The sequence below is a fragment of the Muscardinus avellanarius genome (assembly GCF_963383645.1).
Source record: "Muscardinus avellanarius genome assembly, chromosome: 2".
Classification (NCBI taxonomy): Eukaryota; Metazoa; Chordata; class Mammalia; order Rodentia; family Gliridae; genus Muscardinus; species Muscardinus avellanarius.
In genome coordinates this window covers 69438034-69451053 of record NC_137787.1, presented here as the reverse complement: position 1 = coordinate 69451053, position 13020 = coordinate 69438034, and the positions used below count along the sequence as shown (strand labels likewise).

The window sequence follows — 13020 nt, the reverse complement described above, 5'->3', positions numbered from 1 at the left end:
TTTTTTCCTCCCTTTCTCCCTTCCGTCTTTTCCTTCTTTTGCTATACTGGGGATTGAGCCCAGAGCCATTATACCTCAAGCTATATTCCCAGTCCCTTTTTATTATTTTGGTTTAAAACAGTGCTCCCTATCTTCTTGAGAGTCTTTCTAAATTGCTGAGGCTGGTCTGTCTCAAACTTGCAATCTTCCTATCTTAGCCGCTCTACTGGGGCCACAGGTGTGCTCCACTACGCCCAGATTAGATTGCCTTTCAAAGAAAACATTACCCTCATGTCAGTGTTCATGCTTAAATATTGTTATATATTCTTCAAAGACCCACTTTGAAAGCTTTCCTTGAGTCACAATCTATAATTTCCTTTTCTTTTCTGTCAAAAGCATTATCTTTTAACCACATATTTGACACTTAATTACCTCTTCTTGTCTGATATCCTGTGTACCATTTTTCTCAATCCTAATACATAATAAGCATATTGAGGACAAATATTAGCTCACAGGTATTTTTTTCTGTTATATTTTCCTACATGATACATAAATGATGCCTAAACATGTCTCTTTTCACTGAGAAGCTACTAAATATATTGAATAAATAATAAGATGAGAACCCCCCAAATTCCTGCCCTTTGCAAATGCTTGACTACGTAATAAATATTTAAATTACTTATTATTGGCTTTAGTGTGGCATATCAGAAATGCATTTCACTATCTCAGTATTAATGTCAAAAATTTGTAAGAAAAATTACACAAATTTTGGTATTGGAGTATATAAAATGTACACTCAGAAGAACCAAAGAAAATATGTATTTTATTTTATATTGAAGAAGTTTATAAACATTTACAAAACTAGAAAATGTATTTATAACTACAGCTTAAAATAAGCAAGAATTGCAGAATGGAAATTCATTATGTATTTTTTTTGAGGAATAAGGGTCTAGAATTTGATGATTCATGCTATATTTTTGATAAACTTTCATTTAGTACGTGAATTGACAAATACAGATTTCTGGCTGATTTCTAAATCAACTTTTACATGGGAAATGTAAAGGCAAAAATAACTTAGCAGCCAGGGTGGTGGTGCACACTTGTAATCCCCACGCTTGGGAGGCGGAGACAGGAGGATCACACAGGTTCGAAGCCAGCCGCGCTGGCTTAGGAGACCCTGTTTCCAAATTTTAAAAAAAGTATAAAAATAACTCTGGGAGTGTAGCCTGGAGGTAGAAGGGTTCCATCGCCAGTAGCACCAAAAAAAAAAAAAAAACTTAGCAATTTTCATCTTTTATAGTAGGAAAGGAAGGTACCACACAGTTGGTACTGTTACCTGCCTGGGATACCTGCTGAGTGATTTGATCTCAAAGGAACCACTGCTAATGTGGTTGATTTGAAAATTGAGGCTATTGCATCTTGGAAGAGCATCTTACACAATTTTTTCTTTTTTTTTTTATAAGCTTGAACAATTTTATCAACCGTATAAGGAAGAAAGGAACAGAAAACAGATTCAAGCTAAGAAAACACTAATTGGAAAGACAGGAAGGTTCCTGTGTAAAACTGATAGTATAGATCAGTACTTGATACATTTTTTGGTAAAGGGAAAATACATATTTAAGCTTTGTAGGACACAGTCTCTCTATGGTACTCTTCACCTATGTCAGTACAGTATAAAACAGCATACCAGTATAGTATAAAAACAGCCATAGGTAAAATATAAAGTGATCAAACATGCCCAGGTGCCAATAAAACTATTTATGAGCATTGAAATTAAATCTTATATAACATACATATGAGTAAAATAATATTCTTCTTTTGACTTTTTAGTTATTTAAAAATGTAAAAATTCTCCTAGTGCCATACTAAAACAATCCTTAGATTGGATTTGGCCTGTAAATCATAGTTTGATCATCTTTGCTATAGATGTTAATCTTTGTAACTCTAAGTCAGTATAGTCTGTGTTTTCATTTGCTTTGGTCCTCATTTTTGTTACTACTAAATGAAGTGTGTATTATTTGATAGTTTATCTTCTTATCTGAAAAATTCATATGTATTCATATTTGTTAAGAGACTTAAATACTTTTGATACTGGGATTACATTTGCATTACACCACTATCAAAATGAGAGAATATAGTAGAAACTCTAAATAACCTAAGTAGGGGTGAACATGGGTTATTTGTTTGTTTGTTTGTTTTGTGGTACTGGGGATGGAACCCAGGGTCTTTGTACCTCCGAGCTACATCCCCAGTTCTATTTTTTAGTCTTTTTTATTTTTGAAACAGGGTCTCACTGAGTTGTGAAGGGCCTAAGTAGCTGAGGCTGTCCAGAACCACGATTCTCCAGTCTTCACTCCCCCAATGCTGGGACTACAAGAGTGTGCCACCACACCAAGCAAAACGTGGGTTATTTGGCCAGGAAAATTATGACAAATTTTGTTTTCTGTTCTTTCTTGAATTTATTATATTTCTATAGTTAATAATTTTAGGTTCAGTTCATTTTAAAATGATAAAATTAACAGACAGCATCATCATAAATCCATTCCATGGAGAATTTTAAATATGGGAACATCTGTACATACCACAAGGTTTCCGATCACCATGACCATCATGTAAACAATGAGGCACATGGGCTGGCCCGCGACCTCCATGCAGTCCCACATGGTCTCGATCCACTCTCCACACAGCACGCGGAACACGATCAGGAAGGAGTGGAAGAAGTCGTGCATGTGCCAGCGTGGGAGTTTACAGTTTACATTGATCTTGCAGACACACTCTTTGTAGCTCTTGCCGAAGAGCTGCATGCCCACCACGGCAAAAATGAAGACGATGATGGCCAGCACCAAGGTGAGGTTTCCAAGCGCCCCCACCGAGTTGCCGATGATCTTGATCAGCATGTTGAGTGTGGGCCAGGACTTGGCCAGCTTGAAGACTCGGAGCTAGAAGCGAATATAAAGCTTACCATTAATAATGATAAAAAAATTCAATATTTTCAATCTTAATTTTAGTATCAATTTTAAGGCAGGATTTAATCCAATAATATTACCGCTAATGTCTGGTTAAAATCAATGATTCCTACTTTTCATTTTTATGTATTTTCCATATTGCTGTTATTTTGCTATACTTGCTAGTAATCATCCAAAACCTATAGGGTGAGGAATGTGTGTAATTTTCATTATAGATTAAGAAAGAAGCTTCTTATCATGGTTGTAGATATTGAAAGTGGTAATTTATATTTCATTTCATTTTATGATACTTTTATAATTTTATGTGACACTGGGATAAAACCTGGAGTGCGTACCACAAGGTTTCCGATCACCGTGACCATCATGTAAACAGTGAGGCACATGGTCTGGCCCACGACCTCCATGCAGTCCCACATGGTCTCAATCCACTCTCCACACAGCACATGGAACAAGATCAGGAAGGAGTGGAAGAAGTCGTTCATGTGCCAGCGTGGGAGTTTACAGTTTACATTGATCTTGCAGACACACTCTTTGTAGCTCTTGCCGGCATGTTATGGATAAAATGCTTTAAAATATTTGTTTATTTTTATATTTTCATTATTATACAATTGTTTTTGGGTTAATGAACATGTTATGGTTGAAATCTACAAACCATAAATGTTTAATTTTATTTATTTATTGCAATATTGGGTATAGAACCCAAGATTGTAATCACTGAGCCATAGCCCCAGCCATTTTTATTTTTCATTTTGAAACAAGGTCTTGCTAACTTACTAGAGGTCTTGCTAAATTTCTGAGGCTGGCCTCTAATCTGTGATTTTCCTATCTCAGTCTCCTAAGTACTAGGGTTATAGATGTGTGCCACCTCAAACCAGATAAATCATAAACTTGTTTCTGTAAAATAAGTTATTTCCCTACTAGACTAAAAGTTTTACTATGATAGTAGAATATGCTTCAAATTAGAATATCACAGATCTCTAATATCTTAAACTATTCATGTGGTTTTAGCTTTTAAAGTGCATTTGTTAATGGATGGACTTCTTTTTACTAAATATCAAGGCCTATCTTGTTTTATGGTTCAAGTTCCCAAATTTTACCTAATAATGGAGAGCCAAAAAACATCTCACTTTAGATTAAAATGATGATTTAGTTTATACTCACCAGTCTGAATGATCGCAGAACTGATAATCCTTCTACATCTGATAGAAAAAGTTCTACTAAGCTTAAAGTAACAATAAGGCTATCAAAAATATTCCATCCGACTTGGAAATATTCATATGGATCCATGGCAATAAGTTTTAAAACCATTTCAGCTGCAAAAATTCCAGTAAAGACCTAAGTGAGAAATACATATTTTTCTGTTATTATTAGAGAGCATAAAATCAACATGGTGATGATAATGGCTATTTGCTTAGCAATTACTGTGTTCCAGACCATGTCCTAGATACTTTACAAATATTATCTCACTTAACCTTATAAGTAGCTATTACTATAGCTCTCATATAAGTATCAAAGGGTTAAGAATCTCTGTCAATTTTTATCATCATGACAGCATTTTTGAAGACCATACCAAATTTTAGAGTGGCAAAAAAATGACAATGAACACAGTCATTCTTTGTAAAAACTTATGTGGAGGCACAAGCTGTGTGGAAGAAAATGAAAAGGAAGCATGAATTGATACTAAAATTTTGAGCCAGGATTTCCTCTTGCCTGACTACTCTTAGAGTAATAAAGAACATTTAGATTCACTCTTTAAAGATTTATCAGTAGAAAAAGAAAACATTTGACAGACCCAGTGACAGCCAAAGTCAGACATTCAAAATTTTGACTTAAAGTGAATTGCAAAAAGTACTTAGTTCCTGAAACTGGTATCAAAAGACTGGCTTCAAAAGGTCATAGTGATGCCAGGCATGGTGGCGCACCCTTGTAATCCCCATATTTGAGAGGCCGAGTTTGAATGCTGGTTTGAAGGCAGCCTCCCTGGCTTAAGAGACCCTGTTTCCAAATAAAATAGGTCTGGGAGTGTGGCCCGGAGATAGAAGGGTTTCCAGGAACCTCAGTAACACCAAAAAAAAAAAAAAAAAAAAAAAAGAGGTCATAGTGAAAATCTTGCTTATGAATCACTCAGGTATACTGTGACTCAAAGAATCTGATCAAAGAAATTTCAAAGGGAAGGGTTTATAAATGCATGAAGCAAAGCCGGGCGTGGTGGCGCACGCTTGTAATCCCTGCGCTTGGGAGGCGGAGACAGGAGGATCACGCAGGTTCGAAAGCAGCCGCTCTGGCTTAAGAGACCCTGTTTCCAAATATAAAAAAGTATAAAAATAGGTCTGGGAGTGTAGCTCGGAGGTAGAAGGGCTTCCAGGAACCCCAGTACCACCAAAATAAATAAATAAATAAAATAAAAATAAATAAATAAAATAAATAAAATAAGTAAATAAATGCATGAAACAATATGAAAAATAATTTAGCACAAGAAATCAGCGGGGAGTACACAAACTTGTTTTGTGTGGGAATAATAAGATGCATGGTGACAGCTTTGAGTTCACAGTGATGCAGGACATTTAGGGAGAAGGTACTGATCTAGACTTCTGTCTAGACCTCTATCAACAGCTAGAATCTAGAACAAAGATGTATGTTTAACTCAGAGAGTTAAAATGTTTAAGTTTGAAATATTTGCTTGAGATCATATAATTAATAAGAGACAGAATCAGGGTTTAAATGCAGGTCTTTGGGATTCAAAAATTCCAGACACTTCACAACTATTATGCCCCAAACAATGCATAATTAGTTTTCCTAAAAATATCTGGAATGTGCACCTACAAAAATATTGTGATGTCATTACTAAATGTGTCAAAAAGTGTCAAGATTTTGAGATGCTGACAGATATTCTGGCAGACAAAAAGCATTATCAAATCCCCAAACAATGACATATATGGAAATAACATTATTATTCATATAACTCAAAAGTACTGCAAATATTATTTAAAAATTACATGTTTTTAAATAAAACTTGACTTTGCACAATGATTTATAAGGGGTAAATTCTAGGTATTCATAACTACCCATCTGCAAATCCATTGACTTGGAAAAAAATAAAAGAAGGAAATGACAATGTTAACAAGCAAAGACAGCAACTGTGACCCATATCACATGCTGAGACTCACCAAATTTCCTATCGTGAGCACATTTTTAAATTCATCAGTCATTGGGTGGTGCTCCATAGCCATAAATAATGTGTTTAAAACAATGCAAATGGTAATTGTGAGATCTACAAAGGGATCCATTACAACAAAATGAATAAACTTTTTGAATTTTATCCAATATGGAGAGCAATTCCAGATTAAAAATGTGTGTGCAAATCTGTACCACCAAGGCGGACATTTTTGTCTAGATTCTTCAAGTTCTGGAAGAAAAAAAAAAACATCAGAGAACATAAAATCAGTCATGTGTATATTTTCTTCCTTACCAGACACAAACCAGCAATGCTCTCTCACATTCAAACAGGGCTTGTGATTTAGACTTTGCACTACAGGGCTTTTTCTATGAAGTCATAGCATATTATTTAAGTTTTTGTACTCCGCATTCATGAATTAAGCATAATTGAGTGGAAGGCAATGAAATTAATGACTGAGAGCAGGTGTGTGGGCATCTCTCAGATAAAGTACATTCACGTGTAATAGGGAACAGGAGAGCTGGTGTTTTTTTAAAGGACAAATATTTATTTCCCCCAATATGTGTACTTATTCCTGTTTTTATTGCCCTAAAATAGTAAAGCAATTCTCTTCTATTCAGACAAATTTTTTGCTTATATGTAAGTGAAAACAATTTAAGAAGGAACTTCCAAAATAGGTCATCCCATTAGCCCTTTTGCTTTTCACCATACGTTTACAGGGTACATAAAAACCATGGTCCACAATGGGCAAGTTTGGAGTAAAGTGTTAGCTGGTGACTGGGTGGAACCTGGAGCATATTGTGACGGGAGATAGTGGGAGCAGAACATTTTTTTAAAGTTGTCACCTTTTGACCCTCTTTGCTTTTTCGAAGACAGAAATTCAGAGACTAGAGTTCCTGAGATTACAGAATGTGCGAGTCACATAGCTCTGGGGTGATCCAGCTTTACCACTGTAATTTGAAGGATCAATTTTCTTAATGACTATTTTTAATTACCAAGAGCAACCTATTTCTCAAGCATACAAAAATGATTCCATCAGTCTCCCTTGGTTATCTTTGCTATTGTTAAAAGCCATTTCAGATTCTTTGAGTTCTTCCTAGGAACTTTCTGTGCTCCTTTCAATGTGATCAGACCTTATATTATTTTAGTAAAGCATCTGTGTGGTGAAGAGCATCTTATCACATACCTTCCACAGTGTTGGTGAGTATGCTTGCTCTGCTCATTGCTCTTTGTCTAAGATGGGGATCATTCAGCATATCCTCAGAAAGGAAGTAAGAACTGGAACGTCGTTTTTTGTGTATTTGACTGGTTGTACCCTGAAAAACAACGTAATTAGAGTCGTAAGAACAGAACTCTACTATGAATAAACTAAAATCTTGCTTAGGTATCTCTAATGAATAAATAGGAGAGACTAGATTGCTGGGGTCAAATTATGGCTCTCCTCTGGTGATGTATCATAGAAGAGTTACTTAAGTCTCTGTTTCATCTTAGGTAAAATGAAGGTAATATGAAAGCTGAAGAAAATATAACAAGTTTAAAATGGCAACTCCCTGCATTTATTACAGGATCACTGCCATCTCCATCTATTCAGATGTTTGCCAAGAAAGTCTTACAGGAAAATAGCTAGATAAATGTTGTAACTCTGTGTGTGTGTGTGTGTGTGTGTGTGTGTGTGTGTGTGTGTGTGCGTGTGTGTGTGTGTGAAAAGGGGCAGGGCCTCAGTAATCTCTGATAAGCTTCTGTAATTATTTTTGTTGAGGTGGCAAGGTGAATGAAAACTGAGGACCATTTCTTACTGTCAAGAAAGACACCTCATGAATGAAGCTGAGTATATAATGATAAATAACTTTGCTGGAAATGAACTGTAGCAATATGGAGAACATGAGCTCCATCAAAGGAGGTGAACACTGTTCATTTCTAAGAATTGTTGTTGCCATGCAGGTATTTGAGATCAGGAATATCGGACTGATTTGCTTTCAAGTGAAAATATCTTATTTTTTTTTAAGCATAGCAGCTAACTCAAAATGCCTCATGATTCGGTGCAGGGCAAAAATACCCACATATACACATACACCCACAGACAACCATACAACTATTTCTTTCATCTGTCTGCATTATGTGGTATATGGCATATATTTTACAAACATATTTGCAGTTCATAAATTATGAGGTTCTGCAGTATAAAGTTATATAGTTGTATGGAATAAATTATATATGTATATATAGCCAAACATAGATATACAGGTATAATATATATATATGTATATGTGTATATGTGTATATGTATGTGTATATGCACAGACACATACACACATAGCTGCAGGCAACTTTTTACACACATTATACTATAACCACATTTTCTGTGTTATAGTCTAATTTTATGATATTTCAAAAGCAGGGAAATTTTTACCCAAGTCAAATTTGTTTGATTAAACAAATACTTATATAGACATGTCTCAAGTATAGAGATTATATTATTTGTCATGCAATGTTTTCATCTAAACTGTTATATTATGGCATAGTTGAATGCTCATTACATTTATAATTCGTCTTACATTTGTAGTTACAGCTTTAGGATTTATTGTGGTATTGTTTCACTTATGGTACAAATAAACTCTTAAATGAAAATAGATTATTGTATACAGTGGTGCACGACTATAATCCCAGTACTTGGGAGGCTGAGATAGGAGGATCACAGGTTCGAGGCCATTGCAATATAACTCAGAAAGACCTCAATTAAAAAAAGAAAAAGAAAAAAAGAAAAGGGCTGGGAGTGTAGCTCAGTGATAGAGCACTCCTGGATTCAATACCCAGTATCATATACACAGACACACATACACACAAAACCAAACACTTCATTTAAAAATGTGAAATAATCTACAAGCCTGATATAATTGACATTCTATTTTATGAATTATACACGTCATTGAAAAATAAAGCATAACAATAGCCTGATTTCAGAGAAGTTTAACATGCTCACTTGGTAAGGTAAAACACTTTGACAGAAAGGCAGAAGCTGTATCATGCAAGCACAGGGGCAGCACATGGCCCAGGGGCACATGCATTCATTCAAAATAAAACACGTGTGGCCATAGCTCTGATGGCAATACTGTACTGTCTGCAAATATGAATATATCAACATATGTCACATGTTGGGACCCTGCTGTGTTAGTCAAAGCCCTTGCTGACACTTGGTAAGGCAGTCTATCACAGTGAGTGAATTAAAGAGGTGTGCTGGAAACTCCAGGAACCAAAGCCAGGCTGAATTTGATGCTCTTCTTTAACCACTCATGAACTCTTAAGCTCTTACAATTTCTTTGCTTTTTCCTAGTTGTATTTTTCTTGGTTTTATGATTGTTTGCATTTCTGTATCCTTTTTCGTTATTTTGTATGCATTTATAGATTCTAGACAATAGGTGTTTTAAAAATGAGAACATCATTGTTTCATTTATGCAGCAGAATTCAACATAGCCAGTCTACATTATTTGCAAGATAAGCTCATTTGAAAGTCAGTTGGGGCACTGTGGTGAAGAGGACAGCTTAAAGATGGGGCCTCTGTTTAATCTTCAGAGCAATTCATCACCTGGGTGAATGGAAAAAAACTGCTCTATTTCTATGTGCCTTGATTTCCCCACCAACAGTGGTAGTAATAGATCACCGCATAGAGTTGTTATGAATCCTAAATATTCTTGTTATTGTTATTATCATTAACAACTCAATACCCATTGTAATAAGGTATATACTAATTTATAACCTGAAAAAGACAGTGGTGGGTGGCCAATAATCCAAATTTCTTCTCAGAAATGTGTCTTATTATCAGCTAATAAGATTAGCATTCTCAATGCCTTTTTGTCTTTCTCTATATATTCTGTACAAATTATTTTCTAAAGGAGTGATTTATTTGTGTAATTTATAATTCATTATGAGATCACAAGATAAATACCTTTTTATTTTCAAAAATGGGGTATGAGCTTTTCTGAATTAGATGCCCACACGCACAGTATGAGGATTACATTCATGGGTAACAGGTGTGTTTCTATAGAGAGTGTTGCAAAATGCAGAGCCATTCATGGAGCCAGAGAGCAGGCCCCTCTAGCAGACACTGACTGACGCAGGAATAGGACCCAGCCATGCCTGAGCTATGGAAAATGTCCTTACGCTCTCGTCAGAAGTTGCCTTATCTATTATCACCTCTGGCAGAAGCTGTCCATTGGGGAGCATGAGGGCCGAGGGTCCGTCAACCAGGGAAACCACACCATTGCAGTCCACAGCACTGTGCATCTTCCCGTTCACCGGCAGCACTGGGGGGGACCTACTGGCTTGGCTGATGTTACTGCTGCGCCGCTCCCGGGGTCTGTGCGGCACGAACAGTGAGTCCCGTCTGCTCTCATTGTCTCCAAAAATACTGTGCTCATCATCAGCAAATTCGGTCTCAGATCCTACATCTTTTCCTCGACCCTTGAAACTGAAAAGACTTGTTCTGCTGCTGCGTCTTGCAGAAAACAAGGAGCCACGAATACTCAGCGGTGACTGCAGAAAACATAAGAGAAGACAAGTATCTGCTGGAGCTCTGAGACAGTGGCACCTGCCAGGAATAGACCCCCAGCCCCAGGCTTGAGGGCGGTAGGCCACTCTGTCCTGGTTTCAAAGAAAGATGGTCAAAAGCCAAGCGATTCAGCAAGAAGACAAACTCTCCTAAATAAAGGATATAATAGTTTGAACAATTTGTTCTTCAGGACTAGGTAAATTATTTTTACAGCTCTCTACTATTATACCTTAGAAGGACCTCTCTGTTTTTATGTACTTATTTTGCTATGTAGATATGTCACTGTAAAAATTTAGTATTGAAGCCAGGCATGGTGGCAAATTCCTATCATCCTAGTACTAAGAAGGCTGGAACAGGAAGATGGCAGGGCTGAGGCCAGCCTCAGCAACTTAGCAAAATCCTCAGCAACTTAGTGAGACCTCTGTAGAATGCCCCTGGATTCAATCCCTACTCCCACAAACACATAAATTTAGTAATGATACCTGTCATTTAGCTTTTCATGTATCAATCTCTAAGTTCCACAAGAAAGTGAAACTTTCTTAAAGTCAGAGACCATTGAATTTATAATGTCATAAAACATTATTACTTGGAAAAAAGGTATCCATTAACAAAGAAGGAGGAAAAATCACACCAATCTGACTCATGTCCACGGTAAATGTTTCCACAAACCAAAACTAAGTGAAAATTCTTTTTTTTTTTTTTTTGTGGTACTGGGGGTGGAACCCAGGGGCTTTTCTACCTCCAGGCTATGCTCCCAGACTTATTTTATACTTTATTTGGAAACAGGGTCTCACAAAATTGCTGAGAGCCTCACTAAGCAGCTGAGGCTGGCTTCGAACCTGTGCGATCCTCCTGTCTCAGCCTCCCAGGTGCTGGGATTACAAGCTTGTGACACCACGCCTGGCTAAGTGCAAATTCTTTGGAAGTATTAAGTCTGACATACACTAGTGCTTGCTATGTGAAGTCGGAAGTGACAGACATTGTGAACAGTGGGAAGTGAGGATGATAGGTCTTTACCTTAAAACCAGCTTGGAATTCCCTCATTGTATTTGTTTTTATTGATAGCTTTACAGGTTCAAGTTCTGTCTCATCTAGATAGTGGAATCTTTCTTTTTTCTTTTTACTTTTTTTTTCTTTTGGTGGTACTGAGGTACCTCCAGGCTACACTCCCAGACCTATTTTTTTATGTTTTTGAAATAGGGTCTCTTAAGCCAGTGCAGCTGGCTACGAACCTGTGCGATCCTCCTGTCTCCGCCTCCCAAGTGCGGGGATTACAAGTGTGCGTCACCACGCCTGGTGATAATGGAATCTTTTAAAACAGAGATTACAGCATAGAAGCTGGACATTTTAAATAAAAGCAAAGAAGGAGGAGGATAAAATGTAAGTGGGTGAAGAACTGGAGAGCAGGCTGGGAGAAGTGGGAGGGCAGAGAAGTGTTTGCCAAACAAGATGTACCTGAGCTAGTGAGTGAAGACTCCTTAGTGGTGTTATCACAGGAGGAAACAAAGTAGAGAATGACTTTTGTCAGAGAAAACCATCTGCGTGAAGTATAAAAGGCCTAAAAGTACAGAGCCTGCCAAGGAGAGTGAGCCCTCCCTTGGTAGACAGAGGACAGGGACAGAGCAAGGTGGAAGATAAAGCTCAAGCCAGACTGTGGGATGGATAAGATGTAAGTCCTGTTCTATAGTCAGTGGATATTTGGCAGAGGATCCTTCTCCTCCCCCTCCTCCTTCTCCTCCTTCTCCTCCTCCTCCTCCCCCCCCCCCCCCCGTTTTGGTCCTGAGGATGTAACCGAGGGGCATTCTGAGCTACACCTCCAGTCCTTCAGCCCTTTTTATTTTGAAACAGGGGGTCACTAAGTTATTGTGGGCCTTGCTAAGTTGCTGCAGCTATTGTCAAACCTGCAAGTCCTCCCTTCTCAGTATCCCAAGTACTGAGATCAGAGATGGACATCACCATGCCTGCCTTTTTTTTTTAAAGCTGGTAATAGGGACAGCTAGATTTTCTTTCCTTCTTCTTTTTTTTTTTTTTTTCCTGTATTGAGGATGAAACCCAGAAGCTGTCTACCTCTGAGCTACACCTCCAGCCCTATTTTTTATGCTTTATTTTGAAACAGGGTCTCACTGAGTTGTAAAGAGCCTCACTAAGTATCTGAGGCTGTCCTTGAATCGTGATCCTGCTGTCTCAGCCTCCCAAATGCTGGGATTAAAAGTGTGTGCCACCATGCCTGGCTTACCTAGATTTTCATTTTATAAAAAGGTTTAAGAGGTTGTGGGATAAAGCAAAGACTTAAAAAGTATAATAGCAATGATTCACCTTGAGTGTTTGTATAGAACTGTAGAAAAGGGGATTGA

General features: G+C 37.3%; 1 protein-coding gene across 7 annotated transcripts in view; it reads right to left on the bottom strand.

The window, feature by feature from the left end:
- Positions 1 to 13020, bottom strand: part of SCN9A (sodium voltage-gated channel alpha subunit 9) — a gene marked incomplete at both ends in the record, with an annotated part of 99279 nt that overhangs the window by 64415 nt on the left and 21844 nt on the right. For 3 of the 7 annotated variants that reach the window (XM_080689177.1, XM_080689174.1, XM_080689173.1), the window contains 5 exons: positions 2562 to 2918; positions 4107 to 4280; positions 6113 to 6351; positions 7307 to 7436; positions 10279 to 10650. In XM_080689177.1, the coding sequence (XP_080545303.1) occupies positions 2562 to 2918; positions 4107 to 4280; positions 6113 to 6351; positions 7307 to 7436; positions 10279 to 10650 (1272 nt within the window). Of the gene's footprint in view, positions 1 to 2561; positions 2919 to 4106; positions 4281 to 6112; positions 6352 to 7306; positions 7437 to 10278; positions 10651 to 13020 lie in introns of those variants that run through there. The other 4 variants (XM_080689176.1, XM_080689175.1, XM_080689178.1 and 1 more) reach the window with 3 other exon arrangements.